The sequence below is a fragment of the Oncorhynchus mykiss genome, chromosome 11 (genome assembly GCF_013265735.2).
Source record: "Oncorhynchus mykiss isolate Arlee chromosome 11, USDA_OmykA_1.1, whole genome shotgun sequence".
Lineage (NCBI taxonomy): Eukaryota > Metazoa > Chordata > Actinopteri > Salmoniformes > Salmonidae > Oncorhynchus > Oncorhynchus mykiss.
This window is the reverse complement of record NC_048575.1, coordinates 59,324,371-59,350,163: the sequence shown is the minus strand read 5'-3', so window position 1 is coordinate 59,350,163 and position 25,793 is coordinate 59,324,371. Positions and strand designations below refer to the sequence as shown.

The 25,793-nt window shown below is 45.1% G+C and overlaps 1 protein-coding gene across 15 annotated transcripts in view; it reads right to left on the bottom strand.

Annotated features, from left to right (window-relative positions):
• LOC110536085 (ankyrin-1) overlaps positions 1–25,793 on the bottom strand; it is a 190,857-nt gene that overhangs the window by 13,252 nt on the left and 151,812 nt on the right. For 12 of the 15 annotated variants that reach the window (XM_036935945.1, XM_036935944.1, XM_036935938.1 and 9 more), the window contains 14 exons: positions 25,390–25,614; positions 25,008–25,162; positions 24,644–24,855; positions 17,594–17,798; positions 13,365–13,461; positions 12,993–13,221; positions 12,746–12,874; positions 12,056–12,175; positions 11,801–11,891; positions 11,470–11,544; positions 11,205–11,336; positions 10,678–10,833; positions 1,370–2,099; positions 628–1,003 (listed from right to left, as the gene is read on the bottom strand). In XM_036935945.1, the coding sequence (XP_036791840.1) occupies positions 628–1,003; positions 1,370–2,099; positions 10,678–10,833; positions 11,205–11,336; positions 11,470–11,544; positions 11,801–11,891; positions 12,056–12,175; positions 12,746–12,874; positions 12,993–13,221; positions 13,365–13,461; positions 17,594–17,798; positions 24,644–24,855; positions 25,008–25,162; positions 25,390–25,614 (2,932 nt within the window). Of the gene's footprint in view, positions 1–627; positions 1,004–1,369; positions 2,100–2,196; positions 2,525–10,677; positions 10,834–11,204; positions 11,337–11,469; positions 11,545–11,800; positions 11,892–12,055; positions 12,176–12,745; positions 12,875–12,992; positions 13,222–13,364; positions 13,462–17,593; positions 17,799–24,643; positions 24,856–25,007; positions 25,163–25,389; positions 25,615–25,793 lie in introns of those variants that run through there. The other 3 variants (XM_036935936.1, XM_036935953.1, XM_036935949.1) reach the window with 2 other exon arrangements.

Sequence of the window (25,793 nt, the reverse complement as noted above, 5' to 3'; positions counted from 1 at the left end):
GATGCATATAGTCTGCAGCAAGACCATTTCCTGCCATTGGTTCTCCATGGGAAACAATGTTATCTGTGGTAACTTTACCAACACACTGGCAGTCACAATATAATCACCTACCAGGGATAACCCAGTGACTCAAACAGCAAAAGTCCCTCTTTGCCCTCTCACAGCGTGGTAAAGTTGACATGTCCTTCAGGGTGCTCTGATTGGTCTGATGCAGTGCCAGTATACCACAGTAGATGACACGTGTGATGGGGTGGGATTGGGGATCCAGTGACAGGGGCTGCTATATTTGGCTTGACAGGTTGTTCCTGCCCTTCTTGGGCCTTGTGTGTGTGTTTATATGGGTGTGGGATTACAGTACCATAAATAATGGAATTCAGTCATAGCCTACTGCCACTGGGTTTGGACTCTGGTCAGACAACTCCTACAGCATTAAAACAGTTTTTACATGATGAGTTGGATCGTTTACAGTCCTGTCCATACCTAATGCATTATAGCTGCCTTTAATCAATGTTTACTAACCATCTCAAGGATATGTCAAAATGCATACTTGGGCCAGAGTTATTGTACTTCATTTAAGTGTCGTATAAGATGTGATAGCTAAGATAATAGCATGGGTTTCCTACTCACCTGCCCCCTCAGGCGTACTTCGTCCCAGGTCCGCAGCTCTGGCACCCTGTGAGGGAACCCCAGGCCCTTCTCAAATGGCTGGGTGCCTCTGAAGTGCCCACGCAGGATCTCCGTGTGCCCCATGTCACGCACTGGCTGAAGCAAGGCCTCTTGGGACACGCGGGACTGGCTGGGGTCCACGTCCATGGCGGCGCGTACTGATGACATCATAGAGTCCATGGCCTGCCTGGGTTTGGCTGTCTGCGAGCCCACCCAGGCCTGAGTGTGGTCTGTGACAGGTTGCCAGCCTGGACCCGACTGCTCCTGCAGGTAGGACAGGAAAGAGCCTCCACCACCTCCACCGCTGCCTCCACTGCCTCCACTGCCACCACTGGACCTAAGGAGGCAGAGGATGAGTGAGAATCGGAGGAGAGAGATGAAGAGAAGTGAAGAGAGAGGACAAGTGAGAGGAGAGAAATGAGAAGTAAGAGGAAAAGAGACAGAGTCAAAGAAGGAGAAAAAGGCCAATGTGTATCAAATGTGTGTTAAACATAAGCTGACGCTATTATTCCTTCATAGAACTCTTTTACCAGAACTAAATATTGTATTATTAGGTAAGGAAACACAGCAACATTGACCTGTCCTGAGGCTCAGTGAGTTGTCTCAGAGGTGAGTGTCTGGACTCTGGACCACCCCCTGTCTGGCCAGTGCGGTGTCCAGCTGAGCTGCAGACTGACTGACTGAGGTCTGAGGACACACTCACCTGTCTCCATTACGATCTGCCACGCGGCTCAGACCGGGCGACTCGCTCAGCCGGGCGTACACCCGCTGCTGTTGTCCTGCAACAAGAGAAAGCCCTTCCTCTGAGCCTGTCCCTCCTCCTCCTCCTCCTCCTCCAGCTCCATCTCCACCCGTCATGTTGCCTCCGACCGCTGCTGCCTCCGACCTCACGACATTTGACACTTGACCTTTGTCCAGCCCATTAATGTTGTTGACCGCGGCGGCGATGGTGCCTCCGAACGAAGAAGGTGTGGCAGGGGTGGCGGTGCTGAACGAGGCAGGGGTGGCAGGGGTGGCAGGTGTGGCGGTGCTGAACGAGGCAGGGGTGGCATGTGTGGCGGTGCTGAATGAGTCAACAGCCCCCATTTCTGAGTTGTCCTCCACCAGCTCCATAGATCCACTCAGCCCCCCACCGCTGGCCCCACTGCCCGGCCGGCCCAGGCTCCCATACGGCAGCCCCAGCAGCCCCTCCGAGTCGTCGGCATTGCTGCACTCCAGCGAGGAGTCCTCCACGGCCACTAGGGAGGGGCTGTTGCCAGAGGGCCACACCTGCACATCGGACATCTCCATGAGCGTGTCCTCCTCAGTGGTGGCCATTGGAGCACACTCCAGACTGGAGACTTCCTGCCAGTAGGGCTCGTTGCCCAGCGGGGAGGGCAGGCTGTACTGCATGGAGGGAGGGGAGAGCAGCTCCTCCTGCATCAGCCCGTAACCTGGAGCGACACAGAGAGAGGCACACTGACACGGGCCCCCCGCCTTACCTCACCTCGCCCCCCACCTCGCCCCACCAACACCGGGAGGGACCCCAGGGCGGGGGGGGGGATGTGCCCCTGCCCAGGAGCAGGGCAGCCAGGGGAGGTGGCAGAGGGGGAGCCCAGGGGGCAAGGAGGGAGAGGGGAGAGGAAGGGGCCAGACAGTGGGATCTCAAGAAGAGGTGCAAGGAGATGGGGGCAAGGGAGCAAGGGGGGCTTCTGGGGGGGGGGGGGGGTTAACAAGCCAGATCAGCCAGCACTGACAGTGAGAGCAGCAGTGGAGGCAGCAGCAGACACACAGCCATGGCCAGAGCCAGGGCCAGGCAGAGAGACAGACCAAGAGAGAGAGGCCCGCTGGTGACTGGTGCTGCTCCGCTGTCTGCCACCTGCAGGTAGAGGGACAGGAGTTACTGCCTCTGCCCCGAACCAACCTGGGGCTGGGACACACACCTGTCCGCCTGGGACACACACTTAAAAACACGTACACATGCCATACACACGTCCATACACACAAAAGCTTACCCAGACATACACACACTAATTGTCCCACACACGCACCCACACAAACCAGGCAAGTTAAATATTCTAGTCAGGCTGAACAGCATGCTTGCAAGCAATCTTGTTCTTCAACAAACGCACACACACACACTCTCACCTATCCACCCACCACAACAGATATTACAGTACAAACCTTAGAAAACAAAAAAACACAAACACATACAGGTACACACTACACACATACACACACAAAGATGCACTCACACCACACATACATGTTTATATACAGTTTCATTTATTATAGCCAACAGCAAGCATAGCTACCCCAAACCCCATTTTATATCAACAGGGAATCTAACGTTGAGAATTTGCTATGCATGATGACTGATGAACCTTTGACTCAAGTCACTCCAACAACACCTCTAGTTGAGAATAGACATTTCTTGTCTGGTATCATTAAGAGTGCTTTAGGTTTTGAACATGCAGTGGTGTGGTGCAGTAAGCATGGTACGTTCTCTTTCGTGGACAGCCTCTGAACAAGAGAACGGTGCCAAAGCTGCTTTCTGTCTGCTCTCTTCCAACTCTCACGCTAGCTCACATTTCAGTGGGAGTGAACTAAATATCTACTGTACGAGAAATGACCTGAGAGAGATACAGTGGGGCAAAAAAGTATTTAGTCAGCCACCATATGTGCAAGTTCTCCCACTTAAAAAGATGAGAGAGGCCTGTAATTTTCATCATAGGTACACTTCAACTATGACAGACAAAATGAGAAAAAAGATCCAGAAAATCACATTGTAGGATTTTTAATTGATTTATTTGCAAATTATGGTGGAAAATAAGTATTTGGTCACCTACAAACAATCAAGATTTCTGGCTCTCACAGACCTGTAACTTCTTCTTTAAGAGGCTCCTCTGTCCTCCACTCGTTACCTGTATTAATGGCACCTGTTTGAACTTGTTATCAGTATAAAAGACACCTGTCCACAACCTCAAACAGTCACACTCCAAACTCCACTATGGCCAAGACCAAAGAGCTGTCAAAGGACACCAGAAACCAAATTGTAGACCTGCACCAGGCTGGGAAGACTGAATCTGCAATAGGTAAGCAGCTTAGTTTGAATAAATCAACTGTGGGAGCAATTATTAGGAAATGGAAGACATACAAGACCACTGATAATCTCCCTCGATCTGGGGCTCCACACAAGATCTCACCCTGTGGGGTCAAAATGATCACAAGAACAGTGAGCAAAAATCCCAGAACCACACGGGGGGACCTAGTGAATGACCTGCAGAGAACTGGGACCAAAGTAACAAAGCCTACCATCAGTAACACACTACGCCGCCAGGGACTCAAATACTGCAGTGCCAGACGTGTCCCCCTGCTTAAGCCAGTACATGTCCAGGCCCGTCTGAAGTTTGCTAGAGAGCATTTGGATGATCCAGAAGAAGATTGGGACAATGTCATATGGTCAGATGAAACCAAAATATAACTTTTTATATTCGTGTTTGGAGGACAAAGAATGCTGAGTTGCATCCAAAGAACACCATATCTACTGTGAAGCATGGGGGTGGAAACATCATGCTTTGGGGCTGTTTTTCTGCAAAGGGACCAGGACGACTGATCCGTGTAAAGGAAAGAATGAATGGGGCCATGTATCGTGAGATTTTGAGTGAAAACCTCCTTCCATCAGCAAGGGCATTGAAGATGAAACGTGGCTGGGTCTTTCAGTATGACAATGATCCCAAACACACCGCCCGTGCAACGAAGGAGTGGCTTCGTAAGAAGCATTTCAAGGTCCTGGAGTGGCCTAGCCAGTCTCCAGATCTCAACCCCATTGAAAGTCCTTTGTTGCCCAGCAACAGCCCCAAAACATCACTGCTCTAGAGGAGATCTGCATGGAGGAATGGGCCAAAATACCAGCAACAGTGTGTGAAAACCTTGTGAAGACTTACAGAAAACGTTTGACCTCTGTAATTGCCAACAAAGGGTATATAACAAAGTATTGAGATAAACTTTTGTTATTGACCAAATACTTATTTTCCACCATAATTTGCAAATAAATTCCCAAAAAAAATCATACAATGTGATTTTCAGGATTTCTTTTCTAATTTTGTCTGTCATAGTTGAAGTGTACCTATGATGAAAATTACAGGCCTCTCTCATCTTTTTAAGTGAGAGAACTTGCACAATTGGTGGCTGACTAAATACTTTTTTGCCCCACTGTAAGTAAAGTAAAGTAAATGAAAAGTCAAAATCAAGGTCAGGAAGACTAAAGAAACTTTTTGACTAGTTGAACAACCATCAGCTAACCATCAGGCTTTGACAGATACAGCGGTACTGCAGTTGAGGAAAAGTTGTCCATTCAGTGCAACTAACTAAGTATGGCTATAGTAAAATACTATTGTGCAACAGTAGCTACTGTACTTCTCTGCAACTGAGATGACCATGAGGAACATAAAGATATTTTGAATCAGACAAATAAACCCAGTGATGAATGGATATGTATATAAAGACAAATTGCGCCATTTAATTCTGACTGACCAGTGGTAGAAATGGAATTGATTACATACTGGCATCAACCGAGAGAAGATACTAGATTTAGCATGAGGTGGAGAAGACAAGAGCTTTGAGGAGGGAGTGGAGGAGGCAGCAGTGTGTGTGTGCAAGCGTAAGAACACTATGTGTGTGTGTTTGTGTGTATGCATGCGTGAGAGAGAGGTGCAACATGATTCATTGTTGCCGGTGAGTTATGTTGAATGTGCAGTAGGTATGCGGGACACCAGCTGGCCTCCTGGACCTCTCATCTCTCTGAGTTACAAGACAGCAGAACCTCTCTGAAGACCTCCCACTCAGAAGGCCATACGACCGGGGAGGCTGTTTACATGTGGGTCACAAGTTCAACACATTTCTCTATATCAGTTATTCACATACCAAGCGCCCTTCAATAAGATACACATAAACCCTGTACTATAGAATTCTCTTAACATTTCCACAACCTTTCAGACTTCCAGCTGATAAACTTTCCTATATACATTACTCTATAGCCAGTGGGGTGAGGATGATTCATGTCATATAAATATCACAGTATAATGTATGTTTGTAATACCATCTTTTGAGGTTGTGTATGTTGTCACGGAACCAATAACTAGCCTGCTAATATTGTTGCACTTGCTAAGTTTAGGGGTCTTAGTCTTAGTTAACTGGTCTGTAACCTTATTTAAGTTGTGCATGTATGTGAGAAATCAGTGTATGAGGACGGTTGTATGTACATGTGCCCAGGGAGACAGTCACCTTACCTTCGGTCCATGGACTAGCTACAGATTGTAACAACAGATAATGTGATTTAACAAAAAAATGATGTTATCCGTTATACTGGGAGTTACAGGTTTGCCTATACAAAACATTGTCAGAAATGTTTCAACTAGCCTAGTATTGGCGATACTATCTTCGTTCTCAATTTGTTGAAACAGGAGTCTCCTAAATTGTCTGTGTCCAGTTGCAAGGAGTCTGTCTGAATTAAGACAATGATCCGTAATTATAAGAAGTTAAAGTTTTGCTCCATGAAGTAATCCAACAATGTGTACGCTGCCATCTTATCTATTTCAAGTCTTCTCTCATTGATCGAGACAGGTGTCTGTCATCATGACATGCAGCACTTTGGGGTGGACACCCACTTATCTCAATCAATGAGAGGAGACTTGAAATAGACAAGATGGCCGCGTACACATTTTTGGATTACTTCATGGAGCAAAACATTTATTTTAATAACGGAGCATTTTCTAAATTCAAACGACTCTCTGCAGCTGGATACTGACATTTTATGAGACTGTTTCCACAAATTGAGAATGACGGTAGCATCGCTAATACCAGGTTAGTTAAAAAATCTCCAGTGATATTTTTTTATGGGCAAACCTGTAACTTCCAGTATAATGGATATCAATTTCTTCGGGTTAAACGACCTTACCTGGTGTTACAATCTATAGCTAGTCCAGGGCCAGCTCTGTCATGACCTCTTGGTCAGCCAGTCCAAGCAGATTATTCATATGTTCATGGTAACAAAATAAATATGTACAAAAACCAAAAGGCATGCCAACTAAAGAGGTTAACTAACACAAAGAAACAAACAAAGGCCGCCTGAGAGGCTTCTGGCCTCCTCTCTCTCCAGGACTGACAATTATCTTGATCGCTGGCACCTGAGGAAATATCAAAGCTTCCTGGCAGAACAGACTTTGACCCGGTTGGTGCTGCCACCTGGGGATGGAGTTTGGAAGGATATCCTGGTAGTGTGTTAGTCTATGCCCTAACACTAACCTTCCCCTCATATCATAACAATGTGCACTTGAATAATCTGAACACTTACGGTAGCTGACAATAGTGCCTCCTGGTGATCAACATGTTTCTACTGTACATGTTTTTAGATTGTCTGTTTGTGTCTCTTACAATCTAAAAAGTCTCAAATCTGTGTGTAGTGTGTGATCCTGCCATCCAGTCTCGTTGCCATCCAGTCTGGTTGCCAGTCCTTCTCTCTCTCTCTATGTTTGTGTCTGGGGGTGGTGTCACTCCCATGGTCAGTTGGATGGTGACAGAGAGAGGGAGGAGGGGATGGGGGATTATTAGAGTGTGTTAGTGAGAAGGAATGAACATGGTGGCCTGACCCTCCTGGTGAAAAGACAACACATTGTAAACATAGAAAACTGGCTGAAGCTCACATACAGAGTGAAACACATACAGTCACACACAGACTGGAAAAAGGCACACACTGAAATACACAAAGACAACACACTGGACAAAACACATAAAAACACAGACATGTACACACACACACACACACACACACACACACACACACACACACACACACACACACACACAAACAAAAACAGAAACACACACACACCAATGCGCAAAGAACAGAGAGATTCAATGGAAGGGTCACATGAACACACTCCCCGCAAATATGAGGTGTGTGACAGAGAAGGGGCATAAATACTACATCCCCTAATTCTGGAGTGACTCAAAGACACATGACAATCCCACACATACACACAGAAAACAGACCAACAACACTTCACAACACTCATACATGAACAGAGCAGTCACAATACATGGTTAAAAAAGGGTTCAGGTCCTTTTTTTTTACCACCCACAAGGAATACAATATTATAGAGGATCTAAACAGGCAGACTAAACAGTCGGGTCATTCCCCAGCATCACAGGAGGCTGCTGAGGGGAGGATGGCTCATAATAATGGCCGGAACGGAGCAAATGGAATGGCATCAAACACCTGGAAACCATTGAAACCATGTGTTTGATGTATTTGATACCATTTCACTAATTCTGCTCCAACCATTACCACGTGCCCGTTCTCCCCAATTAAGGGGCCACCTGTGCCCAGCATGCATACCATGCAATATCAGTCTGTTAGTAAAGCAGCTACAAGGCGCAGAGGCATGCACAGCTCCCAGACTAAGTCTCCCACAGGCCACTGCAACTGCAAACTCATTACAATGCTTCCATGCAAGCATATCGGAGGTGGGAGACGAGAGTGGGCCTCATGCAGGGCAGGGCAGGGAGGAAAACACAGATAGGGAACATTGGAGGGAAGAGGACAGATAGAGGAAGACAGAAAAAGACAGGCCCAGAGAAAAAGAGAGACAGACAGAGACAGGAGACAAGGAAGAAAGAGGGAGATATGGACAGAGTGTGACAGAGCGAGGGACACCTCCCCCTTCCGGGGGTGCTGAGCACACAGTGTGTGAGGGGCATTGGTCACAGAGCAGACGGTTAAAAAAGTGGAATTTTCAAGAGTACAAAAATAAAGAGTTATAAAAAATTATGCACAACTGGTCGTCAAAATAAAGGTGAGGGCCAAAGGTCAACATGAGGTCGGAGGGCATGAGTTCAGAGGTCGGAGAGGAGGAGTGAGAAGGAGGAAGAGTAGGGCGGCTGGGCTGCAGATGACATGTCCGGAGAAACACAAAGAGAGAGGGGACAGATAGTCAAAGGGAACAAGTAGGGGGATCCCAGAGGAACAAACAGTACACCGAACGGAACGACCCCCTGTCTGAAGAGACTCATACTACTCAGCCATGCAGAGAGAAAGTCATGTGTTACCCTTACAGGAGCCTCCCAAACCTCTCTGGTATTACTAAACTGATCATATCGCTTTTATTGAATCACAAATGATGTGTCTCAGACTCAAACCACTCAAAACACTAGAGCTAAGAAAGGGAATTGAATGGCAAAATCACTAAGAGTCCAATGTGACAAAAAAAAGGAAAAGACAGGGACAGGTAGACTGGAAGGTACCGTAAAAATACATGTTTTACACAATGTCTAAAACAAACATGGTTCCTATAGATAGTCTACCTGGGTTAAGAGTATAATGTGGGATTTAGTTGCAGTCTCCAGGTTTAGATTCCCACTTCAGAATCTATTGCTATCTCAATTCCTATGATTGTGAAGGTTAATTAGGGAACTCTTGTAATAGTCACCAAGGGAGTAATCATCTTCCAGACTGACAGTGAGCCAGAGAGTGAATCCTCATTCTGTACCATCCCCTGATATCACATACCGTGTTATCTATCTACATCTCTTCTTTGTCATCAGTCTGAACTCATATAAATCATAGACCTCTTGAAAATCATTGTTGTAATAAACACACAATACCATATCTGGAGGTCAGGTTGGTATTGTCCCGTGAGAGTGTGACCACCTTGTTACACAGCCAGACAGACAGCATCAATGGAAAGAGCTTTGGGAGGCAGACTGGACAGGTGTCAGATATCAGATTCACTGCAGCTGTGATCTGACTGAGCATCTCCTGTTTGTCCCTTTGTCCCTCATGGTCATATCTATGCATGAGTTACATCACCAGTTATTGCTCCAGTTTTCACTGAAGGGACCTGGCACTGGCACCTGCAGTGATGACACGAGACACTGGGGCACAGAGCAGAGCCAGAAGAGAGGTCACAGCACTCCAGTGATGGTCAGACCAGTGCGTTTGTTTTTCTCATACTGGTCCGGGGATGAAATTGGAGTCAATCTGATGTATATCATGCTTGTGTAAAATAATAAACCATGAGGAAAAGGAGTCAACGTTTGAGAAGTGACCACTGGAAGGAAAGCCAACTACAGTACGCTTGAAATAAAAGCTACAGACTGGATGTATGAGTTTTCTTTACGGACAGAAGATATCCTACACTTTATCTCACATATGGCCTATGTAGGCAGATTGGGGTTTGAAATCATGTTGGATGAAGATGAACATAATCCATTCATAACCAATATCATACTTTATAGGATGTAATAACATAAATCTGTCACATACACAGATATGACACAGTAGTGAGGCAGTGTAATAACTTGTGCACTTAATAAAGATCCAACAAAATGTACATTTGGCATGAACAGAATCTGAGACTCACCCAACACACCATACACACCAACTAACACTAAGCATTTCAGTCATTTTATCTCTTTATTTTTAAATCATCAACTCTCCTATTGCTAATAACCTAATCAAACACAAATTAAAACAAATGTTTCTTGAAGTTGTAATATATATATAAAAAATAATAATCAAATAAGTATCTCTATTTTAATCTATGCTATTATTGGCAGGCTCCGTTCATATTTCTTAAATATACCAGTATACCATATACCAGTAATTTTCAGTGGGAGATCCTAAAGTCCTAAAATCTAGCTGGTACTATTAGACAAGGTTGTGATTCTGATTAAAGGCACTATAGGTCATTGATTCATTGTATTCCACCAGAAACAAGAGAATGTATCCGAGTCAGGCTTTAGAGTGCCACCACAGAGGCAGTTGTTGTCAGAGTGTCTTGAGCCATGGTCCAGGTTGCTGCGTTACATGTAGAAATCTCAAGTTTACGGCAGTAGCATAGAACAGCCCTTGACTGAGGATTGAGGTAGGAAGGTGATGGTGGCAGCAGAGAGGAAGAGGAGAGAGAAGAACTGGTAGGATATGGGGGTTGGGTGTGGGAAAGGGCTGCATGGGGAGGGGAGAAGCCTTACCATTGCTCAGGCTGGGGGAGACGTGGTCAGTCTCGTTGTGTCTGCGTCTGCTTGACTCCCGGGCCTGCCTCCCTGCAGGCTGTGGCCCCTGGCCCTCCAACATGTTCACTATGTCCATCCGGTCAATGCTCTTCAGAGCTGTATACAAACTATCCACTGCACATAGGAGCCACAAGAGACAAAGAGATACAGAGAAAGGGGGAGGAGAGAAGGATAGAAGGAGAGAGAAAACAGAGACGAGAGGCAGGAAAATGGGAAATGGACAGTTAAATAACAGACAAGGAAGTGGAAGATATTATGAGGAGAATAAGGAAATTGTTTACCAGTACTCTGACAGACCCAGGTCTGTCCCAGAAAACTAAAGAGTTAGCACAATGTTAATATAAGATACTGCATAGACTGGAGAAGTCTCACGTGCAAATCCAGGAGCCAGTGCAAGACGAGTGGAGAATGGAGATGATGAATTTAGGACAAGAGGATGCACAGGAGGGATCCACTGTCCTATATATGGGATCTCAGGTACTTACTCTTGGCTCTCTTGCCCTCACGGGTGGCCCATAGGTTGAGCAGGGCAGAACTCTGCTCCAATAGGGAGTTAGGATTCTCCACACGGATCTTATTAATGTCATCTACACTGAACTGTAGCTCCCTCGCCAGCTCTGGAGAGACAAAGGTGGAGGAGGTACAGACCATTGAGAGACAGAGGCAGGGGGGAAGGGAAAAGCAGCCCCAAGCCATTAAACACTGATACAACACAGGCACGAGACACAGACACTCATTCCACTCACTCACCAGCCCAGCTCAGTCCCAACTGTTCAGCTATCAAAGCCATCTTCAACTCTGTCCTTTCCATGGCACTCATTGATGCTGCAGAAACCAGACCACAACTGATACTTTAACATGAGAAGTTAATGCACCGTTGTGATTATTACTGCATGAAGGGGCACATGGAATGTGAACGTGTTGGTGTGGGGTATGGCATTGTCTTATGTCAGGTAGCTTGACTAACTCGTCTGCACTGATTGAGGGTCGAGCGTCGTGTAGGAATGATGCCACCTGTCGGAAGACAATGGCGGTCTGTATGGAGTATCATAGGGATGGGATAGGATGGGATGGCAGGCACCTTTACCCATGGCAGGCTCATTCATGGCGCTGTATCTCTCTCGCAGGGCTAATGGGGTCAGAGTTCGCCTCCGGTCTTCACTACCAGCAGCCTAGCAATCAAATACAAGCAAAAGCCTCTGGAATAAATCAGCACAGCAGATTTGTGTCAGATCTCACAAGTTCACAACATGAAATATGCATGTGTGTATTCTAAAATGAAAGTACAGTGCTTTTCAAAGCACCCTAAAAACTTGAACTATTTGTTGAGGCCTACCTTGATACACGGGGGCATGGTAATGTTGAGGTTGCACAGCACATGTTGGCTGTCTTCATACTTGGTAGACTTGCGTAGGAAGGACAGGAATCCAGAGTGATCCTTGCTACTGTCTCTCACCTTGGAGAGGAGAACCGAGAGAAACAGACAAGATACATTTTCAGAGGGAGAGGGAGACCCAGAGAGGGAGGGAGTGATGGAGAGAGGGAGACCCAGAGAGGGAGGGAGTAATGGAGAGAGGGATGAAGACCCAGAGAGGGAGGGAGTAATGGAGAGAGGGATGAAGACCCAGAGAGGGAGGGAGTAATGGAGTGAGGGATGAAGACACAGAGAGGGAGGGAGTAATGGAGAGAGGGATGAAGACCCAGAGAGGTAGGGAGTAATGGAGAGAGAGATGAAGACCCAGAGAGGGAGGGAGTAATGGAGTGAGGGATGAAGACACAGAGAGGGAGGGAGTAATGGAGAAAGGGATGAAGTCCCAGAGAGAGTGGGAGTAATGGAGAGAGGGATGAAGTCCCAGAGAGGGTGGGAGTAATGGAGAGAGGGATGAAGACCCAGAGAGGGTGGGAGTAATGGAGAGAGGGATGAAGACCCAGAGAGGTAGGGAGTAATGGAGAGAGGGATGAAGACCCAGAGAGGGAGGGAGTAATGGAGAGAGGGATGAAGACACAGAGATGGAGGGTTAAGCACCTTGACTGAGACGGGGAGTCTGTTGTCTTTGAAGGCCTGGAAGCTGAAACAGCGAGGCTGCTGGGTAGCCTTCCTCACTGGAACCAGGTTCCCAGAACACTCCAGGTGCAGTGGCATTCCCTCCATCACCTGAGAGGGTTATACCGACTGATCCACTCACTCCACTCACTTTACAGTGCCTCTATAGCTGAAGCTAATAAACAATGACATAATCATGATAACCATCATTATGACTCCCTGTACTGACCTCGATGTCACGACTGCGGGCCACCTCACTGAAGTTCTCGTGTTGCTCCAGGGTTTTGTCCATCTTGTCATCAGTCATGCAGTAGCAGCGCAGGCGGCCCTCACGAACCTCGTTCATCTTGGCAAACACCACAAACTTGGCCATGTAGGGCACAGCTGAGAGCTCTCGATACAGGAGGTTGGAGAAAGACACAGCCTCGGCTGTCCTAGGACAGTCAGCCAGCCAGAACCTGAGAAGAGACACCATTGTGTAGGATTTATGGCAACCCAATCCAAAGAGCTGGATTGAGGTTTAGATTGTGAGATTTAGGATGTGGATTTATTTGTCTAATTAACATGAATGCTAGTGAGTGAGTTGCTACACTATACTTACCGTGCTGACACATTGGTTGTGAAGTTGGCACAGTCTTTGCTATATATGAGCTTGGTGGTACCAGTGATGTCCTCCCACTGGGCTGGGGCTGTGCCACCTGGAGAGAAGGAAGAGACATCAGTTACACAAAGATATAGGAAGGAGGAGAAAAAGCAACCCATTCTCTCATAGAATACGCCAGGAGGTGCCGATTCTGCAGGTACCAGATTACGTTTGGAGCTGGCGAAATGTGAACGCTAAAAAATGTGAACGCATTCCACTAGGGGCAACATGAGCGCCTATTACCTTTTTAGTAGGCTTGCTAGGGCATTGTGGACAGGGATGTTGGATGGGGGATGGGCATTTAAATGGCAGACTCCGGCTACGAAGGTTGCGTGTTTAATCCCAGTGCTAGACATTCTTTCTTTTTTTAAAGCCTTTTCCAAACCTTAACCCTAACCATAACCATTCGGTTAAGTTTTAGTTTAACTTTTGAGGAGTTTAACTGACAGCTAAAATACAACAACACCTGGTGTAATTAATACGTCAAGCCCTGGCGTAATTCTATTACTGCAGTTACGCAATAGGTTGACGAATAGGTTGACGCAATAGGTCGAGAAAAAGGTATATTAAACATGCATTCCTGTAAATTAGACACACAAGTTGACATCCTAAACCTCATTCAGAAGGAGTGTGGAGTTCTAAGAGGTACTGTATCTAAGAGGTACTGTATCTCAAAAACCAGCATATCCATAATAGAGCAGTACGTCATTGTTTAGGTTTGTTCACAAGTGTCACATCTGCTCCTGCAACGCCCTCTACCTCTCATCCTGTGTCTACTTGACCTGCCACCACTCCCCCAGTACTCTCTACTTCTCTCTCTCTCTCTCTCTCTCTCTCTCTCTCTCTCTCTCTCTATTGTGATTGTGTGGGCGGAGACAGGTGTGCAGGAGTCAGAGCAGATCTCCACCAGCTGCAACCTGTTCCATAATCAAGATCTCTACAAATACTCAGCCCTGCCACTTCCACGCTGCCAGATTGCAATCTCTGCTCAGTCCGTCTATGTTTCTAGCCGTTTGTTACTATTCAGATCCGGTTATCCTGTTGTGCCTGTTTTCCTCTCTGATACAGTTCTGCCCGCTCTGACTCTGGACACTGTCTCCAGTCCCACGTCTCGTCATCCTGCTACTCTGTCCCCACTCTACTACTCCCTTGGATTCCCCTCCGGACCTGCTTACCCTGTCTCAACTCTTCTCGCTCCAGCCTCAGCCTCCGCACCTGGTTTCCAGCAACCCGCCCAAGCTTCCCCTGACCTGCACTCCATCTCCCCTGTGTGTCAATAAATACCTTGGTTACTTCATCCCAGTCTCCTCGTCTGAGTCTGCTCTTGGGTTCCCCCGCATAACAAGTTTGTCCCTATACTTGGAACATGGGCTAGGAACCCTGGGAGGTGAGATGGCAGGCTTGCCAAAATAGCCAGCAATGTTTCAATGTGATCACTCCATAGAGAGAGCCTGGGCAACTGAAATGTGACCTTTTCCATGAAAGACTATGTAGGTTAACCACTATGACCTTGAAGAGACAGAGAATTAAATTAATTTTATCCTCTATTGCCCTTTTGTACCACGATTATACACTTTTCATTATTCCAGAAAGTCCACCAGATACACCCTGGCATTATGTGGCTGAGCAATGAGGAGAAACTGAACTGTTTTTTTGTCCTTTGTGCATTTTCGCTTACTGAATTTTCAGATCAATCCTGGAATAAAAGAAAAGGTGACCTATAATTAAATTATACAAATATTTATTTCCAGACATATAGCAAAGTGCCCGTACAGTTGAAGTCGGAAGTTTACATATACACATAGGTTGGAGTCATTAAAACTCGTTTTCAACCACTCCACAAATTTCTTGTTTAACAAACTATAGTTCTGGCAAGTCAGGTAGGACTTCTACTTTGTGCATGACACACGTAATTTTTCCAACAATTGTTTACAGACAGAATATCACTTAAAATTCACTGTATCACAATTCCAGTGTGTCAGAAGGTTAATACACTAAGTTGTGTGCTTTTAAACAGCTTGGAAAATTCCAGAAAATGATGTCATGGCTTTAGAAGCATCTGATAGGCTAATTGACATTATTTGAGTCAATTGGAGGTGTACCTGTGGATGTGTTTCAAGGCCTACCTTCAAACTCAGTGCCTCTTTGCTTGACATCATGGGAAAATCAAAAGAAATCAGCCAACACCTTAGAAAAAAATGTGTAGACCTCCACAAGTCTGGTTCATCCTTGGGAGAAATTTCAAAATGCCTGAAGGTACCACGTTCATCTGTACAAACAATAGTACGGAAGTATAAACACCATGGGACGACGCAGCCGTCATACCGCTCAGGAAGGAGACGCGTTCTGTATCCTAGAGATGAATGTACTTTGGTGCGAAAGGTGCAAATCAATCCCAGAACAACAGCAAAGGACCTTGTGTTAGATGCTGGAGGAAACAGGTACAACAGTATCTATATCCACAGTAAAATGTGTCCTATATCGACATAACTTGAAAGGCCGCTCAGCATGGAAGAAGCCACTGCTCCAAAACCGCCATAAAAAAGCCAGACTACGGCTTGCAACTGCACATGGGGACAAAGATTATACTTTTTGGATAAATGTCCTCTGGTCTGATGAAACAAAACAGAACTGTTTGGCCATAATGACCATTGTTATTATGCAAGCCGAAGAACACCATCCCAACCGTGAAGCACGGGGGTGCCAGCATCATGTTGTGGTAGTGCTTTGCTGCAGGAGGAACTGGTGCACTTCACTAAATAGATGGCATCAATGAAAATGATGTGGATATATTGAAGCAACATCTCAAGACATCAGTCAGGAAGTTAAAGCTTGGTCGCAAATGGGTCTCCAAATGGACAATGATCCCAAGCATACTTCCAAGGTTGTAGCAAAATGGCTTAAGGACAACAAAGTTAAGGTATTGGAGTGGCCATCACAAAGCCCTGACCTCAATCCTATAGAAGATTTGTGGGCAGAACTGAAAACGTTTATGCAAGCAAGGAGGCCTACAAACCTGACTCAGTTACACTAGCTCTGTCAGGAGGAAAGGGCCAAAATTCACCCAACTTATTGTGAGAAGCTTGTGGAAAACGTTTGACCCAAGTTAAACAATTTAAAGGCAATGCTACCAAATACTAATTGAGTGTTTGTAAACTTCTGATCCATTGGGAATGTGATGAAACAAATAAAAGCTGAAATAAATCATACTCTCCACTATTATTCTGACATTTAACATTCTTAAAATAAAGTGGTGATCCTAACTGACCTAAGACAGGGAATCTTTACAAGGATTAAATGACAAGAATTGTGAAATACTAAGTTTAAATGTGTTTTGCTAAGGTGTATGTAAACTTCTGACTTCAACTGTATGCATATAGATTGTGTATCAGCCTGTTTCATCTTCTCTTTGTGTCAGACCTGGATAAACGCTTTCCGTTTCATTTTTCTGTATTTATTTATCTGAATTTCTTTCTTAAACCTTTTTACTGCTCTAGGGCTATTATTATTGCTTGGATAACCTTATCTACTATTATGTATTGATTTACTTTTCATTTTTATGAGGTGCACACTGCACAGAACACCGGAATAAGTATCACTGAATTAATTATCACTGTGAATCATTGTAATGTTTATGTGTCAATTAATCCCGTAAAATATTGGTTGCCAACTGGAGATTTGACACGAAAATAAAATGTAATTCATTCACGCGAGGTGATTTTACTTCACCATATCACTTTTACACCCATCGTAATTAAGATAATTAACAGTTGCTCAGTATAGTAATGACATTGCTTCTTCTTCTACATAAATGTGGATCCCATCCCACAGATGAGAGACATTGAATCACTATGTTCAATCAATTTCCTTCTATGAGGTGTTCATGCAGTCTAACTCATAGTTTACTCTAAATTGTACATTTACGTGATTTAGCAGATGCTCCTATCCAGAGCAACTTACAGTAGTGAGTTTACACATTTTCATACTTTTTTCATACTGGTTCCCCATGGGGGAATCAAACCCACAACCCTGCCATTGCAAGCGCCATGCTCTACCATCTGTGCCACATGGCACTATTAAGGGGCACCATTAAACTATTCCTTAAGTAATACAGTTTCACTGTGCCATTAGTCCACCATAAGGCCTCAGTCAGGCTTACTAAAGTGTGACAGACAGTGTTGGCGTACCGATGACACTGCACAGCAGGCGCAGGCTGGTGGTGTCCCCCTCCCCGGAGTCCCGGGGGCTCTCTCTCCAGGAGGGGGGCAGGGGGATGCACAGGCCGATGGGCCGGTGGAACTTGCGTCGCCTTGGCTCCACAGTCACCACGGGGCTGAAGGTTGCCTGGTTACCCAGCAGCTTGGCAACCAGCTCGTCTGGGACTGGTTGGGCCTGAGGTTAGAGGGGAGAGGATGTGTGGAAAGAGGGATGATGATGTGGTGGATGAGTGTGGAGAAGAGAGATTGATAAAAAGATACAAATTAATAGCAATGTAGAGAGAAATAGGATGAGAAAAGAAGAGAGATAATATGAGGTATGTAATGATGTAATGGATGACAATGGACAGGTAAATAAATCAAATGGGAGAAATGAAGGATGAAGAGAAAGAGAAGTCTATGGTCAATTAAATGCAATTTTATACCATACCAAAACATACAAACAACTTGAAAAGACACTGTGCATTTCATTATTCATCAGTGTTGTTCATAAAACAAATTTGAACATTTACAACCTACACTGAGTGTACAAACATTAGGAACACCTGCTCTTTCCATTTAATTTTTATTTAACTAGGCAAGTCAGTTAATAAGAACAAATTCTTATTTACAATGACGGCCTGCCAAAAGGCAAAAGGCCTCCTGTGGGTTTAAGGGGGCCTGGGATTTTTAAAATAAATAAAGAATAATTACAATATAAATATAGGACAAAACACACATCACAACAAGAGAGACACTACACTACATAAAGAGAGACCTAAAACAACAACATAACAAGGCAGCAACACATGACAACACAGCTTTCTGTGCATATTTGAAAATAACAGCTGGTGCACGAAATCTGAGGAAGTCTCTAGATTTTGCTCACCTGAAGTAGAGTATATTGTGATAAATTGCAGGCCACACTACTTGTCTAGAGAGTTTTCAGCTATACTTTTCGTGGATGTTTATTTACCACCACAGACAGATGCTGGCACTAAGACCGCACTCAGTCAGCTGTATAAGGAAATAAGCAAATAGGAAACCACTCACCCAGAGGCGGTGCTCCTAGTGGCAGGATACTTTAATGCAGGTAAAACTTAAATCAGTTCTACCAAATTTCCATCAACATGTTAAATGTGCAACCAGAGGGATTTTTTTTTTAGATCAGCTGTACTCCACACACAGAGACACGTACAGAGCTCTCCCTCACCCTCCATTTGGTAAATCTGACCACAGCTCTATCAGCCTGATTCCTGCTTACAAGCAAAATTAAAGCAGGAAGCACCAGTGACTCGGTCCATAAAAAAGTGGTCAGATGAAGCAGATGCTAAACTACAGGACTGTTTTGCTATCAGACTGGAACATGTTCCGGGATTCTTCCGATGGCATTGAGGAGTACACCACATCAGTCACTGGCTTTATCAATAAGTGCATTGAGGACGTCGTCCCCACAGTGACTGTACGTACATACCACAACCAGAAGCCATGGATTACAGGCAACATTCGCACTGAGCTAAAGGGTAGAACTGCCGCTTTCAAGGATGTGGGACTCTAACCCGGAAGCTTACAAGAAATCCTGATATGCCCTGCGACGAACCATCAAACAGGCAAAGTGTCAATACAGGGCTAAGATTGAATCATACTACACCGGCTCCGACGCTCGTCTTATGTGGCAGGGCTTGCAAACTATTAGAGACTACAAAGGGAAGCTCAGCCACGAGCTGCCCAGTGACATGAGCCTACCAGACGAACTAAATCACTTCTATGCTCGCTTCGAGGCAAGCAACACTGAGGCATGCATGAGAGCATCAGCTGTTCCGGACGACTGTGTGATCACACTCTCGGTAGCCGACGTGAGTAAGACCTTTAAACAGGTTAAACATACACAAGGCTGCGGGGCCAGACGGATTACCAGGACATGTGCTCTGGGCATGTGCTGAACAACTGACATTTTCAACATGTCCCTGATTGACTCTATAATACCAACATGTTTGAAGCAGACCACCATAGTCCCTGTGCCCAACAACACAAAGGCAACCTGCCTAAATGACTACAGACCCGTAGCACACAGTCCGTAGCCATGAAGTGCTTTGAAAGGTTGGTAATGGCTCTCATCAACACCATTATCCCAGAAACACTAGACCCACTCCAATTTGCATACAGCCCAAACAGATCCACAGATGATGCCATCTCTATTGCACTCCACACTGCCCTTTCCCACCTGGACAAAAGGAACACTTATGTGAGAATGCTATTCATTGACAACAGCTCAGCGTTCAACATCCTCAAAGCTCATCACTAAGCTAAGGATCCTGGGATTAAACACCTCCCTCTGCAACTGGATCCTGGACTTCCTGACGGGCCGCCCCCAGGTGGTGAGGGTAAGTAGCAACACATCTGCCACGCTGATCCTCAACACTGGAGCTCCCCAGGGGTGTGTGCTCAGTCCCACATGGTCACCCACGACTGCATGGCCAGGCATGACTCCAATACCATCATTAAGTTTGCAGACGACACAACAGTGGTAGGCCTGATCACTGACAACGACGAGACAGCCTATAGGGAGGAGGTCAGAGACCTGGCCGGGTGGTGCCAGAATAACGACCTATCCCTCAACGTAACCAAGACTAAGGAGATGATTGTGGACTACAAGAAAAGGAGGGCCGAGCACGCATCCATTCTCATCGACGGGGCTGCAGGGGAGCAGGTTAAGAGCTTCAAGTTCCTTGGTGTCCACATCAACAACAAACTAGAATGGTCCAAACACACCAAGACAGTCGTGAAGAGGGCACGACAAAGCCTATTCCCCCTCAGGAAACTAAAAAGATTTGGCATGTGTCCTGAGATCCTCAAAAGGTTCTACAGCTGCAACAGGACTGGTTGCATCACTGCCTGGTATGGCAATTGCTCGGCCTCTGACCGCAAGGCACTACAGAGGGTAGTGTGTACGGCCCAGTACATCACTGGGGCTAAGCTGCCTGCAATCCAGGACCTTTACACCAGACGGTGTCAGAGGAAGGCTCTAAAAATTGTCATAGACCCCAGCTACCCCAGTCATAGACTGTTCTCTCTACTACTGCATGGCAAGCGGTAGCGGAGTGCCAAGTCTAGGGCAAAAGGGTTTCTCAACAGTTTTTACCCCCAAGCCATAAGACTCCTGAACAGGTAATCAAATGGCTACCCGGGCTATTGTGGGCATTGTGCATTGTGTGCTCCCCCAACCCCCCGCCCAACCCCTCTTTTAATGCTACTGCTACTCTCTGTTGATCACATATGCATAGTCACTTTAACTATACATTAATGTACATACTACCTTAATTGGGCCGACCAACCAGTGCTCCCGCACATTGGCTAACCGGGCTATCTGCATTGTGTCTCACCCACCACCCGCCAACCCCTCTTTTACGTTACTGCCACTCTCTGTTCATCATATATGCAGAGTCACTTTAACCATATCTACATGTACATACTACCTTAATCAGCCTGACTAACCGGTGTCTGTATGTAGCCTCGCTACTTTTATAGCTCCGCTACTGTATATAGCCTGTCTTTTTACTGTTGTTTTATTTCTTTACCTACCTATTGTTCACGTAATACCTTTTTTGCACTATTGGTTAGAGCCTGTAAGTAAGCATTTCACTGTAAGGTCTACCTACACCTGTTAAATTTGGCGCATGTGACAAATAAACTTTGATTTGAGCTTGTTGGATACTAAGAAAGCTTTGTTGTAGAGCATTTAACACAAAATCGGGGGAGGGGCCAGCCAAGTATAATACTGTATCATATGCATATAAATGGATGAGAGAGCTTCCTACTGCCTGAGCTATGTTGTTGATGTAAATTGAGAAGCGCGTGTGTCCTAGGATTGAGCCTTGGGGTACTCCTTTGGTGACAGGCAGTGGCTGAGACAGCAGATTTTCTGACTTTATACACTGCACTCTTTGAGAGAGGTAGTTAGCAAACCAAACCAAAGACCCCTCAGAGACACCAATGCTCCTTAGCCGGCCCACGAGAATGGAATGGTCTACTGTATCAAAAGCTTTGGCCAGGTCAATAAAAATAGCAGCACAATATTGCTTAGAATCAAGGGCAATGGTGACATCATTGAGAACCTTTAAGGTTGCAGTGACACATCCATAACCTGAGCGGAAACCATTTGCATACCCGAGAGAATACTATAGACTACTGTACTATCAAGAATACTGTCAAGAAAGACAGTCAGTTGATTATTGACAAGTTTTCCCAGCACTTTTGATAAACAGGGCAAAATAGAAATAGGCCTTTAACAGTTAGGATCAGCCTGATCTCCCCTATAAATAAAGGACGAACTGTGGCTGCCTTCCAAGCAATGGGAACTTCCCCAGAAAGGAGAGACAGGTTAAAAAGGTTGGTGATAGGCTTTGCGACGATATGGGCAGCATCCTTAAAGAAGAAAGGGTCTAAACCATCTGACCCATATGTTTTTTGGGGGTCAAGTTTAAGGAGCTCCTTTAGCACCAAATGCAATTCTTTAGGTGGATTAACTCTGCAAGATCACTTTCGAACAAGGGGATGAACCTGTTTTTAATTCTGATTTTCTTTATGGGGGTGTGTTTGTTAACAATATAACCGAAATTATATAAAAAATAAGGTCCAAGCGTCTTCGACAGAGCTGATTCTATACCATTTTACAGAGGTCTGTTCATGAAGAAAGGCTTGCTCATTTTAGTTTTTTAGCAAGCGTCTATGTCAAATCAGGATAGGTCGTTTCACTGAGCAGCCGTTACGAACACAGGCTGTAAAACAGTGATCATTAAGGTCATTAAGGTCATTCCATGACATTGCCTGACCAGGTGAATCCAGGTGAAAGCTATGATCCCTTATTTCAATCAGTGTAGATGAAGGGGAGGAGACAGATTAAATGAGGATTTTTAAGCCTTGAGACATGGATTGAGAATATCATGAATCAGCATAATTGTTATGGATATATACAAAGAAATATCAATAGAAAACAGGTAAAATGTTGGCAGGTTTTCCAGCTTAATTTTGAAGTGATTGCGTTAGCTAGCTCCTCTGAACAACAGTGTCCTGACAAGAGAGCACATTTTCTATGCCATGTGAAATCGCTCCTCATTAGCTCATTGCTATGGGTGTATCCAAATAAATCACTAGAAAACAATTTAAACAAAAACAAATGCAGCTACTTGTTGTTATTCTGACTGCACTATTTGACGTGACTTTAAGTTAGCCGTAGTTGGTTAGCTAGCAAGAAAGGGATAAGAACGTTGCCAGCCAGTATGGCAGTAGAACATTTAGAATGAATGACTGCGTCTCTGGCAACCAAACAGAATTGATAGTACAAACGACCAGCCGGCTTCGGTAGCAACCCTATATTTGTGTCGGGACTATATCTTGTGGAAGGGTGAACTGTTTTAATAAATTAATACAAATGTGTTTAATGAAAATATGTAAATCATTATTCTAATATGTTGGTAACCCGTTGTATAAAAGTGATAATGCCCTCGAAGCCAATGTTTGGAGGATAGATTGGCATGGTTTGCCGGTCCTCGACTTCATCTCGGGCCTAACAACACCTGTGCTAGTACGTATATCCACCAAACACCATCTTCTTGGGCATTATCACTTAATTCCACACTCAGTGTACATTGACAATGAAAGTCTAAACCTCGCTACACATTCACGTGAACTGTCTCACTTAGTACATCCTTTCAAAAGGTTAGCGTACCTGCTAGCGTAAAGCCCGGACTGGGGTTATGAGGCTATAAGGCTCTACATTCACAGCTCTACAGGCTGCATGTACTGGAGCACAGGGGATGCTCCAAAGCAGCAGGGGAGATGGAAGTCCATGCTGTGCCATGTTCACCGTAACATACACATATTTCCCTCAAAATAGGAGACTACTTCAGTATGTAGGCCAATAAAACCACTCACTCGGATCACAACAGGCATGCTGCTAAAGAACATTCACTGTAACAAGGTCCCTCTGCTTTATGTAACCATGACTATAGTTATAGAACATAACCACATTAGTGAATTATGCATTAAGCTTTAGGATACTGGCATAATCATTTGCAAACATTAGTGATGTTATGTTCTGTTAATTACTGATGTCCCCTTTAAGGATGGAGCACCCTTGGTCATGTGCAGTGTTGTTCTATGTTATTCTGGTACTAACTAGTTTGAGTAAATGTGAAGCTCCAGTTCAATTGCTTGTTTTCCGAGTCTTTCTTATTACATAAATATGTACTAAGTGTTAAGACACTACAAGTGACTTGATGATTCCCTTTCAAAACAGCCTCATATAAACTTTGAAGGTTAATATTCTCACTGTTAAGTGACTACTGTACTACGTGTATGTAGTAAATCTCATTGTTTGTGTGTAGAACAAAGAAAAAGGCAATTTCCTTGGCAAGGAAAACATTTATATAAATGTGCTAATCAAACCAAATACATATAGCATACATATAGCTAGGGTTGGGTAGGTTACTTTCTAAATGTAGTCTGTTACAGTTACTAGTTACCTGTCCAAAATGGTAATCAGTAATGTAACTTCTGGATTACCTAAACTCAGTAACTTAATTACTTTCCGACACTTTTGGATTACTTTCCCATTAAGAAGCATTTGAAGAAGACAAAGGATCCATCAAACGCATTTGGTGTGTCATCATAGTGGTCTTTGACTTGTGGTCAGGCTTGCTCAGCTGGAACAAACTTAAACTTAAACTTGCGCCTTTTTTAATGCTGAATTAATGTCATTGAGAAAACAGAAAGGTGACAAAATATATTTTCGCAAACATCCCTTCTATATTTAAAAGTAATCCAAGAAGTAATCATCATGTTTTAAATGATCTGTAATCTGATTCTAATATTTTTGCTGGTAAAGTAACTGATTAGGAGTTACAGTAAAAAAACAAACAGATTACATGTAACTGTAATGTAGTTACTCCACAACCCTGCATATAGCATGCTTGGTCATACAGGCAGGCACTAACGATAATGTCTTCCTCCTGCTTCTTCCTCCTCATCCTCCCATCTCACCTGCAGGCCCAGACGGACTCGCTTGGTGACCGCTGTCTCAGGGAACGTAGCCTGGACCATCGGCACCAGCTTACTGGTCAGTTGACCCCCTTCTGGGCCAATCAGGTCACTCTCCTGCTGGACACGCGACACCACAGCAAAGTAGAGGGGGAAGTCAGTGGAGATGATTCGTCGGATACGCTTCTTCCCAAGCTCCTCTTGGCTCTCCAGATCTAAAGGAATAAACAGGCAGAACGTAGCGGTCAATAAGAGTGGAGAATACTGATACAGTACCGATAAGAAAGCACTAATAATCACCAAACAGGCCATTATCAGTGACCGTAATCAGGTATGACTGAGTTAGTAGAACTTCTCATTCTACTACCTTCATCCATCCCATTGAGGATAGTCTCCAGCACATCGTCCCCGTAGCGATTGCGGTGTTCCTTCCAAACAGAGCCATTCTCACTCCTCAGAACCACCAGCTCCCGGTCCCCTCGACCCAGGGCTGCAAAGTGTGGGATCTCCACGATCACAGGCCTGACAGACACACACAGACATAGAGACACACATCAATGAGGCTTCAAACGTCATTCTCACAATGTAATTAGTCGTATGTTTGACACCCCTGAATTAGGGGATACCCTCACAGAAGGTGGAACACAATTTTTATCCTGATCTCAAAATTTGACCTATTGTCTTTTGCTGAAAACTCATGCACCTGTCCTCCCTTCAATACTCTACATGGTGTTTATTCAAGTCCTCACCCTAGGAACTGCATGCTGGCTGGGCCCAGAGAGATGATACGGCTGGCCAGGCCCTCTCCCTCCACCAGGGGGGGAGGGGTGGGGAGCTTCTGGGGCTTGACCAGACGGCAGGTTATACGTGTGGGGGCGGCACAGGTCCGTGGAGGGATGATGACACGCAGACCGTTGTGTCTGCTGCCTCGCATCGAGCCACCCCGAGCATCCACCATGAAACTCACTAGGAACCTGACAAGAGACATGCCTCACATTATTACACGGTATAATAACGTTTATATTTTCACTCTTAGAGATTGATTTATGGACAACATAAGACATTTGTCAGTGTAGGCCTGCAGGCAGGGTAGGATGGACACACACATGGCTGTGTCTACTGACCCTGTGTGTATGGGTTAGACTTAGGGTTA